General features: G+C 38.2%; 1 protein-coding gene across 22 annotated transcripts in view; it reads right to left on the reverse strand.

Annotated features, from left to right (window-relative positions):
• DLG2 (discs large MAGUK scaffold protein 2) overlaps nucleotides 1–27,213 on the reverse strand; it is a 998,396-nt gene that overhangs the window by 472,458 nt on the left and 498,725 nt on the right. The window contains exon 1 of one of the 22 annotated variants that reach the window (XM_042024086.1): nucleotides 16,246–16,623. The exons of 20 other annotated variants lie outside the window; for them this stretch is intronic. In XM_042024086.1, the coding sequence (XP_041880020.1) occupies nucleotides 16,246–16,323 (78 nt within the window). In that variant the 5' untranslated portion in view covers nucleotides 16,324–16,623. Of the gene's footprint in view, nucleotides 1–16,245; nucleotides 16,624–27,213 lie in introns of those variants that run through there. One more of the 22 variants, XM_042024089.1, reaches the window with a different exon arrangement.

Consider the following 27,213-nt stretch of genomic DNA (forward strand, 5'->3'; position numbering starts at 1 on the left):
TGCATCTTTTGGCATAGGCTCAGCTCAAGGCTTGTATTCTGGATTCCTAACAAGATCATTGAGCCTCTCTAGTACATTTGTTCCATTAAATGATAAGCAAAAGTAGTCCAAAGCACTTAAATCTACTCAGAAAATCAATGAGAAAGGGGAACAATCACAAGGTTATCTAACTACTGAAAATTATCTTTCACTCACTGGGGTTTCTGATTCTGCCATATATGATGAAGTAGTATTTAATCATGCAATTTTGTTATCCATAACTCATGAAAATTACTTATTATTACTTATAATTTTACTAAAGTGCATTTTTCTTCCTTAGGATTACAAGTTTTTATTATAATGTTTTTCTTGTCATATTTTAAACATTTGGGAGAAGAAATATGAATGACTAATTAAAAAGGTATAACTGATGTCATAATCTAAAAAAAAAAATTAAGAAGGCGATTTAAGACAAGAATGGACAGGTCGTTTATTTAAAATTGCATGTGCCAGCTCCAAAGTCCAGCATCTTGCTGTGCATTCTCAGCATCTCAGTTTCCTCCCTGACACATCCAGCATGGCTCCTCCCAGGTTGGGAGTTTCAAACCGTTCATTTTGCTGATCTGACTTTTGCTCAGGTTACTAACAAGCTCCTACATTACAAATATAAGGCCATTTACACAGAATCTTTATTCTCAAAAATGTTTTCATGCATTTCTGTCCTACCTTACAGATTTCCAGTTTCCCTTAGTGACTGCCTGTATTTGCCACTCCTGTGGCTTGTTCATGCTCCAACGTTCTTGCTCGCTCTCTTTTCTGTATAATCTCCCCTGGTTATATTTTGCCCTTTCCTGTTCTTTGAGCTGACATCTATAGCGAAATTCTCATGTCTTCTTCTTAGTTCCTCATCTATTTAATTGCATTTAGCTGGCATGACTCCAAAGCTAAACTCAGTTTTTCTGTTCCTAACTTCTGTCTTTCACTTCACCCCTTTTAATTCAGCTCTCACAGAAGCCAGAAATGTTATCTGTATACAGAGCACTTCACCATGCAACCCACTTTCCACTGTCTAAAGATGCTTCCAAAACGGGGGAAAATACCTGGCCAACTGGCAGCCATACATTATCCCCCTGAACATAATGCTTTCTCATACTGAGGAAGGAAAAGTTAAAAACCAACCTCCACATCTAAAGAAGCAATCAATCGAGTTTGATTCTGCTTTCTCATCTTTCCTATCTTGTCAGTGTCTCATTCAATTCCAGCTCTTCATAATCTTTGACACAGAAAAAACCCTATTTTGTCAGTGAATGAATTTTCTCACCCTGATCACTGGAAAAATCTCATCTTCTTTCATATGACCAATCTGAACTCCTCAGACTCAGCAGCCTGCTGGAAACTGTTGCCCTCACTACAAAGCCAGAAGCCATCCAATTCAGCCTTTTACATGAAATAGTATCTTCCAGTTGGAAATAACTAAAACAGCTGTAATAAGTGGTCTCAAACATTCCTGGTAAAGTCATAATCTAACCCCAGAAATTAGGATAATTGGTTGAAAAATATTATAAAATCTGTGGTTGTGTTTTTTGGGGGTTTTTTTGAGGGCGGTGTTGGTGCAGTATTTTAATTAGGGCCAATGCACTGTCAGAACAGAGAGTTTCATTAGCAGAAATGGAAGGAAAGAGGGATGAACTGGGTGAACAAACTTCAGCCAAGCATCTTCATGGTCTGTATTCGAAGACACAGAATTTCATAAAAAGTTGTTGGGCCTTTAACATAATGACTAAAGCAGAAAAATAACTAGGGAATTATTGCCCTCATTAATTCTGTTGCAACCCAGAATCGACAATATATTTCCATTTCAACAATACTACAATGTCTTGCTTTTAACCTGTCCCAAAAAACCCCCAGCAAAATTCATTAATTTTGCCATAACAAAATAGTATTTTTCCTCATTGAGTCTTCAACAGAGAAAAAAGCTCCTTCATTTGGTTGTCAGTATCAGAATCAGAATTCAAAAAGAAAAATAGGAAACTCTTATCATGTGGTCTTACCAGCCAAATTTACATCAGGTTAATGAAAGGAAGGAAGGTGTCAGGGGAGTGAAAGAAACTTTTAAAAGATGCATGGGAATGTCGCTAGCAAGCACAAGATAATGGAGAACTTGCTGAAAGCTGGGATGGAAAATATTAAACAGCCCCCCACCTGGGAAAAGGGAAGGGAATGCAGTGTTGTCAAATTTTGCAAATTGCTCTTAAGTTACAAATATAAAAGCAAGGCTCTTTGTGAGTGGTCTTGGCAAAGAGACAATCCTGAGAACTGTCAGCTATCCTGAGATAGGAAAGTTAAAACTGAATTACTGCTAAACCATGTATTCCACATCTTATATTTCCCTCTTCCTTGATGTCCTATAACTTCTCTTATGAGAACATAAGAGAACATTGCACAATGACTTGAGGTTTTTGTCTTGGAACTCTTCACCTCCTGCTTCCAGAAGATTTTTCCTTGAATGAGATATAATTATTCTTAACAGTAATGAAAAGAAGAAGAAGAAAAAAAAAATCTACATCTGAGAAGACACCAAGCAGAGATGTGATTAAAGATTGACATTTTTACCTAGTATGCAAGATTAAATTTTCCATTTTTATACATTCCCTCAAGAACAACTTGTTCAGCTACAGATGAGTTGGCATCATTCTGTCAGTTCTCAGTGTGGCAAAAGATTCTGGAGACTGGACCTGAAAATGAGCACCACACGTAAGCCAAATCTCTGACTATTTTTTTTCTTGAGATCTTCTTGGAAGAATACCATGGAACAAAGGCCTGGGTAGAACAAGGGTCCAGGAGAACTGGCTATTTTTCAGAGATCATGTCTCGCAAGCTCAAGAAGAAGCTATCCCAATGAGAGGAGGTTAAGTGAGATAGCAGGGGGCCTGCTTGGATAAAAAAGGAGCTCCCAACAAAACTCAGCTATAGAAAAAGAAGCCTGCAAGAGGTGAAAGCAGAGTTAAAGGACCTGGGGGGAATATGCAGACACTGAGCATGCAGGAATGTGGTTAGGAAAACCAAAGTCCATTTGGAGCTTAATCTGACAAGGGACATGAAAGGCAACAAGAAAGATTTCTATGGGCAGTTCAGCAGCAAGAAGGGAAAATGTAGGGCCACTTCTGAATGGGGCAGGGGACCTGGTGATAGAGGACATGGCAATGGCTGAGGTAGCAGTGCCTTTTTCACCTCACTCTTTATTGTTCAGATTGGCCTTCAGACATCCTAGGTCACTGAGAACAACAGGAAGCTCTGGAGCAAGGGTGGCATCCTCAGTGGAGGAAGAAAGCCAAAGGCTTTTCTCAGTAGTTTTTGCTGACAGGACAAGAGGCAATGGGCACAAACTGAAATACAGGAAATTCACTTTAAATATAAGAAAGATTTTTTTACTCTAAGGGTGTTCAAACACTAGAAAGGGTTGCCCAGACAGATTGTGAAGTCTCCATCCTTGGAGATATTAAAAACCTGACTGGACACAGTCCTCAGCCACCTGCTTTGGGCACAGGGTTAGACTAGATGATCCCTAGGAATCCCTTCCAATCTCATCCATATTGGTATTCTGCAGTTTCTGGAATTTTTTGTCCTTTACTGCATGCATTCACTTTTCAAAGGAAAAAAGAAATATAAGAAACTTGAAGAAATATTTTCTTTCTTTCTCTGTTTTAGCATTTCATTATCCATTTAGCTGTACATTAACAAGCCCTTGTCAACTCTCTTTCTGTAAATTAACAGAAGCAGCATCTTTATATTTATATAGAATGATAGAAGAAATTTTAAATCTAAGACTCATACTCACAGTATAGGCAAATCCTATTCCATATACATCCTTCAGATAAAGAAATACCTTATTGCCCAATGAATAATATTTGGTAGGCATCACCATAGCAGAACTCCTCAAAGTAACCTGGGAGGGTTTGCAACATTTGTTGAAGGCAGTTCTTTTCAGTACAGGCTTTGGTTAACTTCAATTTAAGGCTTTTTCTGAAGAGAAATCCTTGAAAATGCTAATTATAAGAAAGTAAAGAACATCCAGAGGGACTATCGTGTTATATCCCAAGCACCCACATAGCAGCCACATTTTAAATTCTCTAAATGGTATGAAAATACTTTCTACTATTATGGAGATTGTCACAGATGCATATTTAAGGACAAGAAGGACTCCTTGGAGAATTCTATGTGGCAGCATGCAAAATTTGGGTCATAGTCACCCATCCCAGAATTCCTAAAGCATCACATTTCTGTAGTTTCAGCAAGAAAATACTCTTAAAAAAAAAAAAAATCTAGCCTTTATTTCCACTAAATGTAACCATGAAAAACAGTAGACTCATTAAAAGCTTTCATAAAAAGATAAATGTTTAAGCATATTTGACTATGATTTTCTTTGATTTGACCTTGGCTAAATTGAAAGCACATAAAAAAATTTACAGTCAATGCTTGATGTGAGCTATACTAATATCTGGCTAACTGCCTCTGCTGTGAAAGCTCTTTCTATTTCAGTAAAATTTTATGCACAAAAGCATTTTCTAGAAACTGATGTAGTGTGTTCAATACATTTTCAGACCCAAGCTTAATTACAAAAGCTTTTTCATAATAACAAATATTGTCCCAAGCAGAGACTATATTTAATAAATATGCTTATTATTTTCCTTAATGAAAGCAATGTTTAAAATTTGCAGGTAATCCCATTACACTGTACTTCAATTATACAGCTCAGCTCTCCTACCCTCCTGCTGATAGAAGACTTCCTCATCTTAGTTTCCAATTATATACATTAAGTCCTTCCAAAACTACCTTCATTATGACACACAGCATGTATAGCTCTATCAGAGAAAAAGCTGTAATTGGGAAAGAGCAAAATGCATTTTTGAGCCTAAGATAATTACAAGAAAAGTTAATTATGTCAATTAAAATAATTTTCTCTCCACTCAACAAATATGACCTGTTTGTACAAAGAAACACAGCAGGACACCTACTGATCCTGGATAAATCACAGTATTTCTACTCAAGTTATTCTAACCAGAAAATTTGTGAAAGAACGAAATTTTGACTTTAAATTACTTTATACAGAAGAACGGCCAAAAGAACTATTGGATGAACCCAGGGGGATTCTCCAAACCCAAAACCATATCATTTTCTATATACACCCAAAATTAAACCTAAGTGTTTCTGTTCTTGGACTACTACTTCCTAAAAGCAAAAAAAGACAGCTGACAAAAGCAGACTACCGCCAGAAAAGGTCCTGGAAATATATAAATTAAAAATGCAAGTACGAGAAGTAAAATCTGCACCCTTGCTGTCAATTGCTCTTGGCAAAGAACTTCATCTCAACATCAGGTGGCAACCAGCTGAACCTATGAAGTGTTGACTCTAATTTCAGGGTCTCAAGTCAGAGCTTTAAGTGTTGAACATATGGCTGCATACAGCAAAATCAGAGGTGTTCACCCCAAAGAGCATCAGCGCACAAGAAGGCTCCCAACTTTCAGTCCCTCGGCTTGTAGGGATGTGAGGCATCTCTCCCTGGTAGCTGCTGCTGCTATCTAATCTTCCTTCCTCTACCCACGGTCCTTTTCTTTGACATTACATTGATCAGCTTCAGCCACTTCAACCAGCTTTCAGAATGTGCAGTTTTCACTAGCCTGCTCGTTCCTGTATTTTCACAACATCTAATTGTGACAATACAGATATGCATGACCCTAATTTTGCTGTGAAGAGCTTTTCCCATCCCACCTCACAATGCCTTACCTAGATCATCCAACTTTTGAACACTTCCTAACATATCTACGGTTGTTGTTCTATGGGCATCAGAAACAGAAGCAATATTCTAGAGAGTACTACAGTACTTTTACAATGCCATCATAAACTTATTTTAATCTGAGTAGTTTAGGTCATTCTTTGCTTATGCCAAACTCATTTCTTTATCTTACAAATTCCTGGCAATTTGTTGTATAGAAGTTGTACTGACTATTTGATATGACAAGAAAAGTCAAGTCTGAGTACACTGCAGTTTAGAGAAAATTTTCAGATTTCACAGGGAAATGCTACTTGTTCTGGAAGTTCCAATCTCCTAATTTCTTTCTGATTTGGTTTTTTATCACTTGGTGATTTTGTCAGGGAATTGGGATCACTGCCAAAGATGTTTACCTCAATTTTGTTTCCAGTCCTAAATTAGATTCCTCCTAAATAGTGAATTAGATTATTAATCAGTAAAAATCTAAATCTTCATTATTAATTTACTAGAAACAATACAGCAGCTTGTAAAGCATTTATGCAGCAGTAAACAGAGAACCATTTTGCAGAGATCATGACATGCTTAATTTACTACACAACTAAATATTTAATTACAAATGGTAGGAAAGCTGAAAGTGTTCTGTTGAAATTAAACAATTTTTAAACAGTAATAGTTTTAACTTTATTATGGGCAGTAATGGTAAAATTCTAAAACAATCCGTAGGAAATTTGCTCCTTTTTGTGGGGTTTGCCATTACCATTTAAGTGAAGAATCATGTATTTGGCTAGCCAGTCTGCTATTTACTGGTAGGTCTGCTCCCTCCTGTAGTTTGAACAGAAATAATTTTTAAATGACATATTAATTGAAAATGCAATGCACTTTGAGGCACTACATTTGCAACGTAATAGTCTTGCTCCAATGCTTTCCTTGCTAACATCTCTAATTAGAGTAATGGCATTTTAACTTCCTTGCGAATATCTAGCAATTCTTTGTTTCATATTCAATTTTCAATACATCCCAGGTACAATATTTTAAGTTCATTTGTATTTATACATCTAGACTCATTTTTTAAAAAAGCAAAACCAAAGACAACAACTTGTTTATATTTCCACCTTTGGAAATTGCACACAGAGCTTTTGCAAAGCCATCTCAAGATGAATATATCCTTCCTGGTGTTGAACCTGAACAACAAACATTGATGCACATCATGTCTAATTAAGGTGAGCTTTCAAAACAGATATTCAACAAATGTAGCTGATTGTTTCAGAATTTGCTTAATGTGCAGCAATATGGACAATGAGTTCTCTCTATTTTTTTTTCCTTCTCTTTTAAACTATTCCTTCCTATTGTCTAATTCATATAACTCAGCTTTCAGAAGAGGAAGGTAAGGAATGGATTTTACCCTTATGTGGATGCAAAGAATGGAGAAACAAAGCAAGGTAGGCTGGAGAAAGTTAAGAACAATATCAGCATGTTCCATTTCAGGAGGGAGGTCCACTGAATAGAATATTACACCAAAACAAGAAATTATAAGGCTATAAGTACAGTCTGGAAACCAAAGGGTAGCAACAGGATCGCTTTCGCCTCATCTTGAACATCACTTTCAAAACAACAAATTGGTATTTCTTAACCGTCAAGTTGTTTCTATTAACAGTATAGAATATCCTGACATTTTGCTACCTTAAAAGAGTACATGACAGTTTTGTCAAAAATAATTCACCTTAAATCTTAAAAAAAGTTGTTAGCTAAGAAAACCACATCTATGTATACATAATTCATCAGCTAACAGGAAAAGAATATTATATTTAGAGTACAAGTAAAACACATTTTTCTACATCTTCCTTATGTCTCAAGGCTAAAGAATACTTCATAGATTTACAAAACTGCATGCTATAGCTCTTCAAGCCTCTAAGAAGAATAAAGAAGTATACACTTGGTAGCATGCCTCTCTTCACACTGCAGCATCCTAATGATGTGACCTTGCTTCCCAAAGTAACTTGTAAGGTAAACTTCTTAGAAGTAAGAGGAGTGACATCACTGGTATTGTTGAATACATGTTCAGTTTAAACATTGCTGTATGAAACATGGAAGCACTTAAAGGAAGACAGACTGAAGTAAATTGAAAAAATCTTGCTCTAGGATTGAAATGAAATCTTCATACAAAGTTTGTTCTTCAAATCCAATCCCAGTTTAACAATGGCAAAGTTATTGCAATGTCGATCTTCACAAAAGGCATGTGATAGCCTTGCAGTAGTTAATACAGAACACAGTGAGGCACTCAGCATAGTGCTGGTATCATCACTGGCCGTCTCAGAAGAGCTAAGAGTGGTGCCAGCTGTGTACCTGCACATACTTTCTGTGTCTGAACAATGTCACTTCTGAACAGCCTTGGAAAGGAGGGAGGATGGGTGGTGGGAGCGGTAGAAATGTGCAGAACCTTGTTCTGCTCTTTACCTGGAAGCTGCTGTGAAAAAGAGAGCTTCACACTTCAGAAAATGTTGTGAGTGCTTCATGTGGTATTGGGGCCTCCTTCCTGGTGATTACACCTCTCAGACTGCACATACTAGCTAGTCCCTTGATTGTTTCCAATTGCTCATCTGAAGCTGTTAACATATATTCGAGCTATAACCGAGCTTTCCAGGATGTGCACCAATATTTTAAGTAGTGTATGGCAGAGAATTTTTTTCACCATAACAAAAATATGCCTCATTTAAAACGAACTGTCTTGAGAATTGCATGATATGACAATAATGCTAAATTTTACTGAAGCTTTTTACACACACATACTTTGGCAGGCTGCCTTCCAGTGAGAGCAAGTTACATATGTACCAGCTCTAATGGCCCATATAGGATATTAAAAACACATAAAGAATAATTTGATAATCTACCTTAGGAACAGTATGACAATTTTCATCTCAGTTTCCTCCAGAGACTCTAATGCCAAAGGACAGATTGTTTCTTGTCAGTGTTTCAAACTGATCTCTATTTGCAAACACAGCAAGTGATGCCAAATGCAGTTCAGAATGCAAAATCAAACAACTATTTATTATGTGCTGTTTTGAATTGTATATGCAGGACAGAGGCAAGTAATGACAAAAAAAAAAAAATCATGCTTGCACATCACACAAGCCATTTCCATAATATACTTGAAGACTGTATATAAATGCAAAGAAATAAAACTATTCCAATAAAATAATGAGAGCCTTACGAGTTAAATATATTCACAATGCTACACTGTGGGATTTAACAGCACTTGATAGACGATGTAGACCAAAATATAAATGCAGTAGTTAAACATAGAAAAAAAAAAAGAGAGGGAAATGATAAATTATTTATTGAATGAAAGCAGAAAATAGAAAATGAGAAAAACTTTTCTTTGAAAAAACAGGTTAGCTCATAACCAATGATAATAAACCCACTTATTCATTAGAGGCAGGTCCAATCTGATTCTATTTGAGTCCCAACTGAGCACTCAGAACAGCAATTAAGGCAGCCGTCGGTGTGGCTGTTGTTTTCTGAATGTTCCTGTCTATCTCGGTTCTGTCTTGAAGCACACAAGATGAAAAATAACTGGGAAAGTTACTTAACCTGTTTCTAAGATGATCACAACATTGGCTAGAATGGCAAAGGAAAAAAACAGTTTTCAGTGCCATGATACAGACACCTATGGGTGGTACCTGACAGACAAATGCACAGAGCAGTGCATGCCAGAATAATGCCTGGGGGAAAGGGAGAGGCATCACCAATGTACGGCAGCCAGCTAAGGTTAGAGCCCTCTTAGGTTAGACTGGAGAGGAGAGAAGATATTCTGTACCTTACAAAGACCTCATCCATAGCTAGTTAACAGGTATTTCTTTAATTAAAAAAAAAAAAAATTAAAACCCCCAACTAATTTAATCAGGAGTGCTCCTTACTGTTCACTAATTGCTGCAGATAGGTGCTGGGCCTAGCCAGGTGCAAGAACAAAACTCCTCACAGATGAAAAAAATAAAACAGATTTGAAAAAAAAGATTACTCTGAAATAATGAATTTCAAGGGAATAACATCAGTAGTTTACTGTTGATCAGTATCTTATTTTAAAACATCATTCTTGCATTTTTTCAAGGTTAGTTGAATTTGTTTATTATTACTACTATAGTGATTGTGAGGTGGTAGTGAGTTGAAATAAATTCCTACTTAGGCAGCTTATCCCTGCTGTTATATATTAATATTAGTGCATATGGGATTATAACAATATGCAAAGAAAAAAAAGGGAAAAAATCCAATTTGAGTAGCTATATTTTTCTGGATTAAATCACAATATGAGAAAATGTCTTAGAATTCCAACTGAGCTGTGCTAAAGCAAAAGACACAGCGAGCTCTGGATATAGGAACGTTTGCATATTTTTCTTCACATGGTTATGTGTGAAAAGATAAGATTTCTCCATAAAACTGTAAAATAGAGCACTTAGAAAGTCCATTTGAAAAGATTCCTCCAGGGGACTGAGATAACTCTGGCACCTGTTCGAACAGGTAATTCTGCAAATAAGTGACACACTTTTGTCATCCCATTGAACCTGGACAACGTGGGCCATTGATTGCCCAAACACAAACAAAACTATCCATTGCCCTTACAGCATGTGGCAGCTACATGAGATGTCCCTTAGAAAAGCAGTCATTTCACCTTTAGCCAAGGCAATAACTAGACCTGCAAGTTTTATCACTTCATCACAACCCCAGTGGACTGCAAATGATTAAGCTCTCTTGAAAGAGAGCACTTCTTAAGAAATCTAAGGTATGCACTGAAGAAAAGAGTTTCTCTTCTTTGGAGTTATATATATATGTAAAACAATGTAAGAAAAAATGTGTTTATCTGCTATTATGTTTTATGCTTTCTTAATGACAGTTTCTATTCTATGTCGTGAATAATTGCTGCTTCAAGTGAACTTCTTATCTCTTTCAAATTAGATTGCTGGGTACCTACTTGCAAACAAAGCAAAAACGAAACAAGTATACCTATCCTAGAACTGCCCACCCTGCAATTAGCTATGCTAAAATACAGATATGAGAACAATCTGAATTCAAGTGTCATCTTGATACGGAGACTTGATTGTTGTTATTGCCAGGATGCTTTTGAAAAAATGATTAAATACGCCTGCATTTATAGACAGGGGGTTTTTTTGTTTCTTACACATCCCAGTTCTGTTAACTTCTTTTAGCATATTTTTTTGGGTCTTTTGCAAATATTTCATTGTAGGTTTACAGCCAAGGATGCTTGACTTATCCAAAATAACTCTAAAGCCAGGCACACAGAATGAAAAATTGTTTGTTGGTCTATGTGCTACTTATCTAGTCTGCACTACAATACTTTCAAAACTACTCATTCAAAATTATACTGCTCAGTTTGTGAAAGGAACTTCTGGGTCATCTTTATTTTTATTTACAATTTATAGTCCAGAAACTGCATTCCATTTTATCATTACATATACACCTATTTTTTAAAGTTAATTTGCTTCTGTCTTGAATCATTAAACTAATAAACGAGTTAAGCTGTAATGATAACTATGCCTTATGTCATAAAGCTTAAATATTTTCAAATACAAGACATAGTTCTTAAAACTGATAACACTTTAGCAGTAACTTGATTTCTAAAAACTAGAAAAAGAATTTGAACAACATTTTACTGTTACAGAATAGTGAAAATCAACTGATTTAAACACTTCACATTGGCCCTGCTGTTTTGCTCCCTAAAATAATCTACAAGGAGAAACCTCCTATTAAAGTGACTGTTATCTTTAGATTTAAAACCTCACCCACATAACTAATTCTACAGTGTTTAAAATTTGGGTCTCATGGTTGAAATATGTTCCAAGTCTGAGCTAGCACAAAAACCAGTCCTGAACTTCCCCTTTTAAAATTAAATTATGTGATAACTTTGGCAAGTCTTTTCCCACTTTTGATACGGACCCTTGAAACCCAAATTCTATCAATACAGTGAAGCATTATCACAAGCTATTTCCACATTTTAGCTCATTCTCTCAGATCAACATGATTAATTGTTCAGTTACTTTTCTGTACCTCTTCCAGCCATTTAGAGTACTTATTTCTATAGCATAACTACATGCAGTTAACATCTCTTGATTTCTGCTTGATTGTGGTTTAATGAGAAAAATTCAAGACATCAATCTTTGCCTTAAGTTATTTTAGTTCCAAGGTTCAAGTGATCACATTTACTCTCATAACAATAATCCTTTCATGTGACAAACTCAAAGCAGTTTAACAACTTTGAGGCAAAAGGTAAGACCAGAGATGGCTTGAAAGGAGTTCAGTTGTTTTCAGGCAATATTAGTGGCAGCATTCCCTGTACACTAAATGTCTCGCTACTTGAAGGGAAGAGTAACACTAGCAATCAAGCCAAGACAACCAGATTGAGATAGAATTTGTAGATAAAAAGTGCAATATATACTGGAAAGATTTTATTTTCTAGTCTAATCAAAACAATAAAGTAAAGAAATATGTTTAAGATTTGGCAAAATGGCAAAATGAGAACATTAAGAGCAATTAATAGGCATTAGCCCATTTTACTTACAAGAAGTTTTAGCCAGGACTGGTTGGGAAAAAAAAAAAAAGAAAGAGTTCAACTTCCCAAATTTGAAGTTTTTCAAAATATTTTGCTTTAGTTCTGAATTAAAATAAGGGTTTTAAATATATCATGAAAATATGACTCAAATAAAAATTCTGGTACACACCAGTCAACTTGAAAGAACTATTTAAGACACCTATGGCTGCCATGCATCCCTTTATTCCTAGATGTCTTTTACTCTCCAGATAAAATTTTAACAGTGAGAATTCATGTCTGGCTTTTAGGAGCCTAATATTTACCAGGACATATACCAGCAAGTCATAGAATCCTAAAGTGGCTTGAGTAGGAAAGGACCTGAAACGTCATCTCATTCCAACCCCTCTGCCATGGCCTGGTAACCTTCCACTAGACCAGGTTGCTCAGAGCCCCATCCAGCCTGGCCTTGAACACTGAAGCTCTTAAGTTGTGTGTGGGTGTTAATGAGATAGTGCCTTTCCACAGGGTCTGGCCCATCTCAGCACAAACTCCAAGGCTGGAGAAGAAGCAAGAACTGAAAAGGTAGGGCAGGAGCAGCAGGGCTGCACTCAACAGCAGGTGCTGGTTAGGGAGACAAGAAAGCACACCCAGCAACTACCCAGGGTTCTCTCTCTCAGTGAGAACAAACCCACCTCCTTCCTCCAACTCTGCTGCTTGCTCATACCCTTTCCCCTTTCCCTTTCCCCAGGGCTCAAGATCACTTCTCCAGCTCCTGAGAGCCCCCAGGCCTTGGCTGCAGTGCTGCAGGTCACAAAGTACCAAGAAAATGCAAGCCCCATTCATTTAGAGGCAATTTGCATGCCAGCTCCCCTGGAGCAGGGATTGCCATATTCAGCTATGGGGGAGATGAGTGGGAAAGTAGGGTGATCTGGGAAGGATGGGGAGAGGAGCTCCAGCTTTGGAAAAGATGGGGAGCTCTGGAGACACTGTGGGCAAGCTCACCCACATGGCCACAACCAGACACCCTCATGCAATGCAGAGCACACACACAGAAGCACCAAGCTGTCACATCAATGCTGCTTAGCTCTTCCCACCAAGGACTACCCTAGTCACCACAGAACCATGGAATGGTTTGGGTTTTAAGGGAACTTAAAGATCACCTAGTTCCAACCTCCCTGACCTGGGCAGGGACACCTTCCTTCCCCTTGCCTTTGTGTGCCCCTTCACACCTTGGAAACTCTGCTTCCCTAAACAGACACTGGGAGATCCAAGTTCACGTTCTCTCTCTGCACAATTCCGGCCCAAAGCTTTCACATTCAAAGGAGCTGCACTGCCAGGTTGTGCAAATGTGTGTGCACACACAACAATCCATGTTGTAACCCTCTTCTCTAATGTCACCTCCCCCTCCCCCCCCAGTTTTCTTCCTCATCCTAAGAAAACAAATAGGCTCATACAAAATTTCTGTTTCTTAGAAATAGCCCTTAAAAAATTCTTGACTTGTACTCATGTAAAGAAGTAAAGCATGACAGAAAAATCTGTTAAGGAGCCATAGTCTTCTGATTCCTACTATCCAGATCTTTACTGCAAGAAAATCTTTTTGCACACATATGGTATTAGAAAATGCTGCTGAATGTTACTACCTCCAAAAGCACGTTCAGAAAACAATGTCTTATTCAAATCATGCACATGGAGAAAAACAGCTAATTATTCTTCTAAGGAAAAAAAAAAATGAAACTGCTTAATAATTTGATTATTCAACCCTTACATAAAAAAAGGTCAAAACCAAAACAAGGCATGCAGTTAAATGCTATTTTGAATTTACTTTTTGATAGATTTATATTCTATCTGTGTTCTCTTGGTACCGAGGTACTATACTGAAGATGTCAGCGTTGATCAGCTTCCAATCATCAATGGCACTTATTGAAATAGCATCCTGCTAGGAATGGGATTTTCTGCATTTGCTAAAGTTTGATTTGAAGGACAAAAAAATTAAAAATTGTAAATGAGCCCTGACTGTGGAATAAACATCCAAGAAAGAAATTTTATTTTTTATGTAAGTCAATAAGTAAACATTTTACAAGATGTTTATTGCATACTTATTGTCTTCTGGCAAAAATAAAATTCCCATGTAAATATGCTAATAGCATGCTCAAGTAATATCAAGAAAGCTTTTCCCTAAAAACTGTTAGATATACCTTGAAAGCTTAAATAGCATGGACCTAAGTTGTCTTGGTTATTTTGAAAGTCCTATAGGGATGAACAAGTAGCATTATAATAAATCTATACAGAAATATTTAAAATACATTAAAATAAAGAGGAAAAGAGGCAAATTTTTTAAGCATTCTTTTTGTTGGTGTTACAAGACTCTAGAGAGAAGAAAATATTTTCTCAGGGAATACTCTGGCACTGCTCTATGAAATTTTTCAAGGTTACTGAAATAATCTATGATCATATATGCTTTAAGGAACACACACTAAATCTGTTTTTAAAGCTGCTGGGTGAGCCCCACTGTGTCAGGAGTAGAATGTGTCCACTCATCCTGCCTCTGTCATCTTGGAGGAAGCCTGAGAGCAAATATTCCTCTGGAGGGAGCCCCTCAGGACTAAGGAAGATCCAGGCTGCAACTTTTTTTCCTCCCATAGCTATATGCAAACAGCAGGAGAATTTATCTGATGCTCTCTTTATGGAAATGTGATTGATGACAGAGAAAGTTTGACAGTCCCATGTACAGCTCTCTGCATTTCCATTTCCCCCTTATGCATATGATGTGAAATAGATAAATCACTGCTATTTAAGTAACTTCCCAATGACTTGCATATTTAAGTTTCAAAATTTCCACACAGCACCTTTTTAAACATTGGGAATATTTTGCAGAAAAAGCAAATCTCTCCCCATCCTCCCCTCAACCACAAACATAATATATTTTTGCTAATAATTTTCTCTAGGTGAAGGGCTTTTCCAGTTACAAAAGAATTCAGGCAATGATAGTTGCTTAATGGATTGGTGGCTGTATTACATAGCATAAGATGTATTAAAGACATAATAGAGCAGCCCCTTTAGAAAGTCTTTGACTACATCAAAGACAACAAGGAAAAGAGGAAGCCATCATTACCAGACTAATGAGGTAACTTCATAACATTACATTGAAGTTTTTCCCCCAATCTAAATCTGAGTTTATAACAGAGAGATTAGTCCCATTTTGAAAATGGTTTGTCTGGTAATGTAGACAAAATTGGATTGCAGGTCAACCAACTAAATGTTTTCTATGCTTAGAAGAAAAGACAATTGCCTTGATACCCCCTAAATATCATCACTGCAAATTCTAAAACTATTCAAGTTTTTTTCAGGGAGAAAGAAGGCAGAAGACTCTTAACCTACAGGGGCTTCCAGAAAACAGCTGGTTAAATACAGTTCAATTTTATGACAGAAAAATACTGAAAGACAGTACTGACCATTTTTACATACCTATATCTTTTTAAAATAAAAGGGATCCATGCTGCAGCACAGTTTCAACAAGTACCATGAAACAAAATTCCCAAACATTATAAATGCTTAACATGTTATTCCATACTCATTAGTACCACACTAGAAAAAAGAAAAAAAAAAAAAAAAATACAAGCAGCAAACAATCAGGGGTTAAGAGCCTAATATGGTACTAGGAAAAATAATGCAGCACAGCAACAAGTTCACTGGAGTGCTCCCTTAACACAGACATACCAGATGTACAGCTGTTTATCTTGGAGAGAAAAACAATCAAAAGAGGACATAAAGACTTTTGAAAAGATCTTCTCCCCGGTATTTAATAATATGCAAAATATTGAAGGATTCTTGCATGAAATCAGGAATAGCAATAGGTCGTTTTTCATGGTATTTTTAAAAAGCTAAGCAGACACACAACAGGATGCCAGCAGGCAGCTTGCATGAGACATAAGGCTTTATATTCCCACTAGGAACGTACCTTCTCTGCTTTTGCTTTCCTGGCGTTATGCACAAACCTGCGTCCCAGCTTCTTGGCATACCAGATAGAAGCAAACATTGTAGTGATGAAGATTTCAGTCTGAATATGCAGCACACACACAGGGAAAAAAAAAAAACCAACAACTTCCCCCACAACTGAGATACAGATCTAATGCTGGTTAAGGTCTTAACTGTGCTGTTGCTTTGTCAAGTCCTCTCATGCTGCCTTCTGAAAAAAAAAAAACAAACCACCCAGTGTGGCCAGTCTGCAGGTGTATTTACATACTGCCAGCAGGAAGTCCAGGGTGAGGCATCTTTGCATCCAGCTCACATCCAGTCTGCTAAGTGCCTGTCTGCAGTTCTTTAGCACTGTCACCACAAACTACATATGTGTCAGTATGAAAGGAAGCTGCAGTAAACTACTGTAGCAGACAGCTCACCTCCTCTTCTCCTGTTCTGAAATTTAACTCCTTGGTTCTCTTCGATTTGCCAGCATGCAACAGAAGCAGCAGCAGTTCAAAAATGAGATACACAGCACTGCAGGAAAGCAAAGGGGTACAAAAGTGCCAAAAATAGAAATGTGTATTAACTGTTAAGGTGAAGGAACAGGTGTTTCATGTGTTTCAGGGCAATTAAGATATGAAAGGAAAATTGATTTTACTTTGTTCTTGCGGTCTGGGGTCTATTCAGAGATATTTTGGTACCTAGTTTCAGTTCACAACAGACAGGCATCAGAGCTGCTCAGTTCACTTGCTGATGTCACACATGCTCTGCTGAAGGATTTAAGACTCAACCAAGGGCTTCTGTTTTTCTTTGATAATGCCTTCACGAAACAGAAACCTGATAGATTTTTTTCCAAATTCCAAACTTCTGCCCTACCTAAGTATGCTTTTCTCTCTCCCTTTAAGTGCAAGCTATTCTCTGTTGGGAGTTGGGAAGTGCCTTTGAACACCTATTCTTGCAGTGAAACAGCAATGCACTATTTTCCTTTTGTCACACACTTCAGCTTTAACCCCTGCACCTCTCTTCAGTTATAATGGCTAAACAATAAGCAGAAACATACTCTTTTGGCTCCAGACATATGACAAACCAGATGTTCCTCCCAGTCAGATGCAGTATCAAGGCTGTAAATTATGGGGTTTACAGCTATGTGTTGTATTTGGTAGCACTTGTAAGACAAGTCCTGCCCAATGCCCTCCCACCTACAAGTGTGGAGATACCAACATGCAGGAGAGCCACTGCTGTCCTGTGTGCAGCATTGGATTTGGGATGCACACATGTGGGAGTAATTTCTGCTCTCCTATTCTGTGGTAAAGAGCAAACCAAAATTAATTGATGCATGGCAAAGGAAATACAGGCAGAGCAACTTAGTATAGGGCTCTTGGGGACAGGGAAACACCTTTTCTGCCCCAGGATTTTCAGAGAATGGCTGAAACTATTTTCTCCAGGGTACGCGAAATCAAAATGTAAAATATTCCACTCCCACTTATAACTTAGATACAACAACCAAGTTACTGTAGCTGGATGGCATTGCCCAAGCTTTGAGCCTGAAGGTAAAAACTGCTCAATTCTGTTAAGATTATTGGGAGTTCAAAGAATTCTTCAACACTTTTTAAAATGGTAAGTTGGTTAACTAAATTGAAATTCTTAGATAGTGAGGGCTTTTTTCAAGGTAACTCCAAGGTATATGGTTGATTTTTCCCTGACATCTAAAACCTTCTGATAAAATATTTTGTAACTGGTAATATTTCTGGGAAGAAAATAGTTACTAACTACTTCCAGTTCAAATATTTAGTTAATCCTGGCAGCCAGAAAGTTTTAAGACCAGAACATGGAGTAAATTCATGTCTCATCTAGAATACGATTGCTATAGAAGAGCTGTCTTTCCATAACACCACTTTAGCTCTCTGAACTCTAGGCTGATAGTAAGATAGACTCTCCAAGGTGAGAAAACCTTTATTATGCCATGTAGCAGCCTCTCACTATTCACCCGATTTGTGGAAAGACATTGTCCTAAAATAGAGGGGAGGGTAGATAAGAGAAGGAAGAAAGATGGCCTGAAAAATTTAGGAAGAAATCAGAGACCTTGTTTCTAGCTGGGATACCATTGTAAGGAAACATGGATAGAAAAAAAAAAAGGTGCAGAAAAGGAGAAGCAACATCATTACACAGCTTAACCAACACTATAAATGTTAAAGGAACAAGAAAAAAAAAACTTCCATAGTATATGCATAAACAGTAGAACACTTCTCCCACTCTGCTCCCATGCTTTTATGAAGAGAATAAGTATAATTTGAAATCATTGCACTACAACAAAAAAAGGGTACATTCTCCCAAACAACTATTTATATAGTCTTATGTATATTCAGAAGCTGAGAAAATTGAAGGAAATATTCATTAAACAATAAAATCCAATTTTTATGACTTTTATTATCAACATTAGCAGCTTTACTGAACTACTTATTCAGGAAAAGTAGGGGGTAATAAAAAGCCACAATTCATCCCACTTGAAGAAAAAAAATAGAATACATTGTTCATTTAAGAAATAATGACAAAGCAATAGGGAGGTAATTTTCTCCACCCACTGAAAATGTTAGATCAGGAAGAATAAATCTTGCCAAAAACCAATCCTGATTCTAGTCAGAAATACAGTTTAACTGTTCGCATGCATTTGCAGATCTATGCAAACCCCCAAGTATCGCAATGGTCAGACTGCAAGCCATTTCCTTACAGCTCCATCATGCAGCACTCTGCCATACATTGCCAATAGCAGCTTTATTAGGGCTCTACTGGTACCCAGGGAGTTTATGATTATGAATATTTTACTGTAACCATAACGAAGGCTGCATTTTACAGAAGTGCTACAAGCCGAGCTGCTTTAGAAGAATTGCAACTCCCAGCTGCTGTCTCCTCACAGGAGTAATATGTACTTTAGCTTGCTCACTGAAGTGCTACATTACAAGGACAGAGAGATGCATGTCACTGAGCAACAATATTATCACAGACAGGAGATAATCAGTTAAGAGCAGATTTTACAGATTTTTTTCTTTCTGCAAATGAGTGGGTGGTTTTTGGTAAACCAAACCACATCCAAACTATACATTAAATGTCATTCTTCTGCCTCTATGAGAAGAATTGGTCTTACCACAAGTGGGCACATGGGTATAAGCACAGAGCAATTATGCTGTTGAATTGTATTGTTTTTATGACATGGCTCCCCAACATCACAAGCAACGGCAATTAATGCTCGGTACAGAAACAGATGGATGTCTCAAACACCTTGCCAACTGTTTGCATGCAATGAGTATCACCAGTATTTCTGACAGTTTGCCTCCTTTTTCAATTTTAACGTTGCTGCTTTACTTAAGCAGCACTCGGGAAGAAGTCTGGCTTCGCTTTAGACAGAGCATTAATTTTCCCTTGTTAAGGGGTAACTTCTCACAGCACACACGTGGGGTGTCAACCTCCCGCTCACACACCTGTGGTGAAGATAGATGTGAGCTGTAAGTTCTGGTTCTCTCCAACCTCTGTCTGAGTATATACACACAGTAGTCATAAAACGTGATGACAGGGCCATTTAAAATACAAATACAGCTCAGTCATAAATAATGCCCTCCTTGTAAGAATGAGAAGACAGATGGAAAGATTAGTATTCAGGGTTTGCAGAACTGTTTCCAGTGAAATGGACAGGAGAGGGAACAAGTTAAAGATGAAATACTTACGATCTAAAACAATCACTTTACTCCAAGGTTTATTTGTTAACATTCCACAGCTGTGGGTACAGGAACAGAGCTGCTGCTGAGAATCTAAGGTAGCTGGCTTTATTTTTATTAGCACAAGGCAAGAACAGATATTGATTTGGCTGACTGTACAAGCAACCATTTCCCATCCCCAGCACAACTAATTATCTTACATAGCTACATGATGCCAAGACATACTATTTAATGACCAGAATACTAGGAAAGACAGGAATCTAAATGTCTGCTATTCAGTCCAGAAGATATAAATTTTAGGCACTCAGACCTCACAATTCTTTAAGCAGATGGAAGACCCAAGGTTTTGTAAGGACCTGATTTTTTATTCTTCCCTCTAAACAATGGCAAATGGACTAACGTTCCTTCTCCGAATGCAACAAACAGTATTTTTATAGAAAACCCATGGGCACTCTTCCAAAAGTAAGAGTCAGCACCACCAAAACATGCTCAGACTTCTCTTTTGGCCATTGCAGAACACAGTCTGTTACAGATACAATACAGGTGAAGGATTATCATAGAATAGAATCACAGAATCACTGAGATTGGAAAGATTGTCGATGTGTAGCCACGTCTATAAGCACCACATCTACACATGTTGTAAATGCCTAAGGAATGGTGACTCAACCACTTCCCTGGACAGCCTGTTCCAACGCTTGACAAGGCTTTCCACGAGGATTTTTTCCTAGTATTCAACAAAATCTCCCCTGATGAAACTTGAGACCATTTTCTCTTGTCCTGTTGCTTGTTACCTGTGAGAACAGCCCAACCCCCACCTCACTGCAGCCTCCTTTCAGGTAGTTATAGAGAGGAATAAGGTCCCCCTGAGCCTCCTTTGTTCCAGGATAAGCACCCTCACCTCCCTCAGCCACTACTCATCAGATTTGTTCTCCAGACCCTTCCCCAGCTGCACTGCCCTTCTCTGGACATGCTTCAGCCCCTCAATGTCCTTCTGGTAGTGAGGGGCCCGAAAGTGAACACAGGATTCAAGGTGCAGTCCCACCACTACAGAGTATGTAAATTTCTAATTATGGTAATTTCTACCAGTTATGATATTTCGTAACGTTTTTTTTTTCTACAATAAAAAATTTAAAATTCTACCTTTTGATCCTGAGTTTTAAAGATGAAATCTGAGTTGCTTAAAAGCTAAATGATTCCTTGGAACATCTAAGTCAATGGCAAGAATGCAATAGTGCAATGATTCTGAGAACAGTCACTTATCCTGACAAAGAAATGTTGCACAGAAGGGAACAGGGAGGAAAAAAAGAAGCAGAAGATGAAGGAAGAGATGGGATAAAAATGGAAAAAAAAATAAGTGAAAATGAAGTGCTGCATATTAAGGATGACAGAGGTTCATACTCTTCTCTTCCAATTTAAATTTTTCTACTCCCTTAATATTTCTTGTGCCAAATCATTTATCTTTAGAAATTATGCTTTCAGAAACCCAGATGTGACATTACGAGTTTGCCCCAGGTCTAATTTCCCCTTAAAACAGAAGATACTGCATGCAGACATCTCCTCTGTCACCTTTCCTGATGCATGGCAGAGCTGTCTCCTAGCAGAGGGCATGAAGAATTTCATACACAATATCACAATACTTCAAAGCAGTAAAGAAATAAAATGCAGGCATTTTTTTCTCTGGACCTCCTTTTAAGTGTGAGGCCCCAAATATTCTGTGCCTGCACTCTGCCATGCAATTATCAATGCTATTATTCTGCTCGTCTATTATTTGATAGGGTAGATGGCACTCAACCTGCCACCTGTGGTGCAACAGGTCAAGAGAAGAGAGGATGAGGAGGTGTTCTACAAAATTGCTTGAAATAGAGCATTAACTGTGGAAGGACGGGAAATGGAAATGGAATAAGTGCTGTGCTAGACACAGCGACTCAGCACATCCCTGCACATGGGAATGTATTCTAGCACTTTACAGCATGGTGGCATAACAGACTATGCTTTAAATTTACACAGTTTTTTTCCTTTTTTATTTGCAAAGTCTTGGAATGGAGAAAAACCTAATTGCAGTACTTAATTTTGATTTTAAAAATTGATTTTCAGCTCTAGTTTCTGCTGGTGCATAGGAAACTCCAGTGAGTCACAGAAGTAATATAACAACCATTAGCAGCCTTAAAAAAATAAATAAAAATTTGAAAAAATGCCAGTTTATTCCCTATTTGTCCCTGGTTCAGCACAAATTGCTTTCTGCCTCACCTTTCTAATAGAAATTTTTAAATTTCTTCCTGCTGTGTTAAGAAATCACAATCAAAATGGCGTATAAAATCCTCTGATGTGCCATTATGCTGCTCAGACTCGTATCAAATCAAAGCACTGTGTATGTAGCACAGTTATACATTTGCATGGCAAGCACTCCCACGGGAAATAACATAAACTACAAAATTTATCCTTGGGGAGAGAAAAAAAGGAGGAACCACAGACTGCAAGCAGTGCTTATGTGTGTCACCAGTACATCTTGCAAAGCACTTGCCAAATATAATCCTGAACAAAACTGAATTCAGTGTGGAAACACTTACATTACAGCTCTGTGTGTGTGCCTCCCATCCCACAGCATTTAAGTACATTTGTTTTCTCGTTACTTATACATAACCCGAGTGATGGTGGACTCATCTCTGTTTCGGGTGGGGATGAACAAAGGCACAAAGTGACTTGGTAACCAACATACAGGAAATCGGACAATCTGCACACTGACTGAAGCCCCAGATCTCTGACCCGGGGTGTGGCCACATGGTTTGCCATGGCCAAAGCCAGGCAGATGTGGCACACCCTCTCTCAGTCCTATGCCAGTCACAGCTCTCCTGTCTAGATCCAGTGAGAAGCAGGAAGGCTGCAAATGTCCATACACCCACCCACAAGGGCCACTGACATACATACTTTCCATATGATCTTTTTATTAGGAAAAGCAAGCCAAGCAGCCTATAAGGAGTTGTTCACCTCCCTGCTAATCAAAAATAACCCCAAAAAACAGTTGCAGGCACAAGCATGGGAATATATATCCTCCCATCTTAAACATTATTTTATTCCTGGCTGATGACAAGCTGTCTTTTCTTTCAAAGACCTCCTTAAATCTCACTTTCACTTTATCAGCCCCAAGAGCAAAATTAAAAAGTCAGTTTAAGCAGAAACACTGCAAGTTATAAGCACTGAACCAGTGAATCACATGGACTGCTTTGACCCAGCATTATTTAAAGGTTCAAGGTGGATGTACCTAACTCTTGCCATTGTCCAAGCTCTCCAGAAAACCCTCATGCAAAAGAAGCCAGGTTGCACTGAATTATGGAACATTAAGGAATCACAAGTGATAAGATCTATCAGGATAGCTATAAACTAATCTCATGCCAGCATCTCCTTGCAGGCAGACACACGTGTACCTGTGTGGGTTGAGCCCACTCAGTAGCACATTCCTGAGCAGCAGCAGAGTCTGTGCAGCCCATGCACACCATTCTCTGTCATCTCACAGGCTGGGCTGCCTTCGGTCCCTCTCCCAAGCCTCTGGCAAAGCAGCAGCTCCCCACTCCCACCTGGCACTGTCTCCAGCCATGTTCTGCTGTTGGCTGGATCGTGCTCCAGCTGAGCAGCCCCTCCTCTCCAGAGACTCCTGAGTGACTTTTTATGCTTCTTAGAGAAGAACCCACATGTGGAGAACAAATGCAACAGATAATGGCTTCTGCCAGTTTTCATTTCAGTTCTTGCTCTTTATCCCTGTCCTCAGCTTTTCTAGGCTGTGATCCTCACAGCTCCTGGGAAAAGGTACTACAGTTCAACAGTTCAATATCACTTGGGAAGTTAAAGCACTTCAGAGGCAAGTTGCTAAGAACAATGCTGAACACTTTAAATGCTGGACACAGGTTTAACAAAGCAATGTTTTCCTGCTAAAATGCAAACTACAAAAAATACAAAGGAAAAGGATGTACTTCATTCCTTCCAATATAAGATGCTCTACTACTAAGTATGAGGGGTAGATAACAAGTCTTTATCCAGGACCACCTACAATTCTTAGGGCCAGAGACAAAGAAGAGGTCATCCTGCATGTGGAACCGACTCACCACATTTCTGTTGCCCAAGCAAAGCAAAGAGAGGAAATTCCAAACCACAGCAGACCAGGCACCAGGTTTTGTCCCTTAATTCTGCTAAAATTCTTCTGCATGAGCTTATTTACTCTTTGCAAGTCAGCTGCTCACTCTTAAAATGAAAAGAATCATGCTCTACCACACTGGGACAGTCTAAAGATAAAAGGTATTAACAAATGTGAGTTATTGTGAGAGAAGGCATTGTAGAAAGAACAACATCTACCCCCTCACTGGTTGATACAAAATCATACAGAATTCTGCTGAAAGGTCTGTGAGAGTCCACATCAAACCTGACTGCACAAATGCTTCATTGTAATGGGACACATGAAAATGTCCATTTCAGCAATAAATTATAAAGGATGGTGTTATATCAATTTTGACCAAAAGACAAAGGAACTGTAAGGAAATACGAGGTTAAGGACAAGAAATTATTCTTCTAAAACCTATGACATCTTCAAAAGCAGAAAAAAAAATATATAGCAAATACTAAAACCTAAAATAAAGAATTACCTGTCCAACCTATTTCAGTTAATTAATTAATTATATGTTAAAAAAGTATAAGAGAAAATTAGTCACATGAGATTTTCTTAATTAATTCCATTAGAGTGCAAAGCCCAGTTGATAGGAGAAGGATGAGAAACACAGTGGTGGAGGGAAATATTTCATCGCAGTGGATTTTGAAAACCAGGGGAAGAATTGAGGCTGCATACTGCTAGTGAGATATACTTCAACAAGAGACAGACTAGATCTGATAAAAAAAAAAATCCAAAAAAATTGTGATAGTTTTTTAGGACAAGAAGAAAAAATAGCATCTTTCCAAACACTTTGAAGTTTTTAAAATTAATCTGAGTGTTTCAAGAAAACAGAAACTTTTTGAGATCTCTAACCAGTAGAAAATTGAGAAAGTGTTCCTTGAAATTGTCAAAATATTTATCTTTCATTTTCATCAAAAAATCAGAACATTTCAGCCTTCTCCAGGGCTGTCAATACTGCTGTCTAAATTGCATTTACATTTAACTTTCCTTTGGTATCCCAGTCAACAGATATTTTTAAAATTTCTGTTCTGCACAACTCACTGAAAATACTTTAATTTGATTCATACATCTAGCAGCCTCAAAGATCTGCAAATCAAAGATCAAAGATTCTTCCACACCTTTCAGCAAACTGAATTTTTCCAAGCCAGGTACATTGGTTGTCTTCTCATGTGTCAGAAGACACCACAAAGATGCTAGAATGAACTCATGTGAACTTAGAGAGAAGATCATAAGGACAGAAAGTACCACAAAAACAAGCAAGTCCCAGCTTCTTATTGTTCAAGCATCCTGGAAAGCACCATATTTCATGCCTAGACCTCCCAGAAGTAAAACCAAAGCTGTGTGAAGGACTGCTTCTTCACCACTCCCCACAGCTAAATGCAGAAAAGTTTTAATATACACAGACTTGCACAACACAACTCTGCCCTGCCCACAGTGGTGCGCCAGAACAAGTATCTCCAAGGGCTCCAGTTATTTTTCTGTGTCTCTGGGTTCTACAGTGAACTGAACCAAAAGCTCTAAAATGCTTTCTGCTTCCAGACAAGAGAGTTAAAAAATGAGCAGTGTGCCAAAATCCCATTCCCAGCATTGGAGAGGAGCTCTGATCCTAAGAGAAACAATCTGTTCTCTCCACTTTCTTCCTCTTTGCCATTCAAAGTCTTAAAAGGTTCAGTGAAGGTAAAAGTCATAAAAGGGCACAGACTTCTGAGCAGTGCCTTATCCTAGAGGGCTCAGGCTCCCAGATACTGCTGGTTGTCACAACCCACCAGTCTTGTCCTTAGAGACAGCAATGGGTCTGCAGGATTGTGAGCACCAGCTCTGATCCAGAGCACATCCTTATTACACCAAGCCCCACGTGCAGTGCATGATGAGGGCATAAGTGCTCCCAGTTGCCTGCCTGCCTGGCACTAGCCTGCCTAACCCTCCCACACTCATTCTACTCAGTTAAGCACATATGACTGCCAAAGCTATTATTTTGTTAAAATGCCCTCTGACATGTCGACTTCCTACTTTCAAGCCTACCCTTTTAAGTACAAAATAGGCATATTTCTGCAGTCCCTTAAAAATAAAGGATTAAGTGCTACACACTTACTGAGAAGGTACTCTGCCTGCAGTAATGCTGTAGGAAGACAACAAAAAGATGGTAGATTGCAAATGCGTTACACCAATGTCTGGGTAATTTGATGTGGTTTGAAGATGAGATAAGCAGTCAGCACAATCTTTCAGTCTCAGATGGTCTTAGTCTGAAGAAGGCTAAAGGAATACACCTTTTGATTATCTCATCTATTATGAACAGTAAATCCCCATTAAAGCTCAGGACAGAGCATGACAACACAAATGTGCTACACGAATGCATTACCTCAGGGTACTTCAAGGCAACATCTCCACAGCGATACACGGCTATTCCTGCCTATTGGATTTTCATCAGGCCAAGTGTATGGAAGAGCATGCTAATCCTCTCATTGTATGCTCAATGCACATCCCAAGCAATATATCACGGATAAATGTTAATGGATACGTTACATGTTAAATCTCACACTTCTTTGCCAGTGCAAAGAGATACAGAGTAGCAGACAGTCCTTTAGAAGTCACCATTTCAGCTGTTTCTAGGACAGGGCACACAGCCTAGGATTCAGCCTCGGCAGCTGTACATTTAGGAATGTGCAATGTGCTTTGCTGAGAGAGAGCTGCATTTTTAGTTACACAAGCACTGAACATGGCACAGTGGCAAAGCAAGCTACATTACAAATGCAAATTCAGAGACTGGAAAAGAAAAAAAGAAAGAAATCAATTTCAAGCAATGCTTGAAATATATGTAAACAAAGTCACTTATGTGAAACTGGTCCAAAATTACAAGAAGGTGTTCACCCTTTGGAAGCTCAAGATAAAAATACTGTTTACAAACTACTTACAGGTTTCTGGCCTTCAGAAATCAAGATAATTTCCCCCAGTGATTTTCTATGCAAAGTGTGAGGGAGGCAGTTAAAGCTGATATAATATAATCTGAGCTACATTTAAACATCTGGTCCATCTGCTTCATATGCATTGATAGGCTCTAGTCTAGAGCAATCAATAGAGTGCTAAAATGTTATTGAATATA

Source organism: Corvus kubaryi, unplaced genomic scaffold (genome assembly GCF_017639235.1).
Source record: "Corvus kubaryi isolate FWS band 111438036 unplaced genomic scaffold, C.kubaryi_AGA036_p1.0 37260, whole genome shotgun sequence".
Taxonomy (NCBI): domain Eukaryota; kingdom Metazoa; phylum Chordata; class Aves; order Passeriformes; family Corvidae; genus Corvus; species Corvus kubaryi.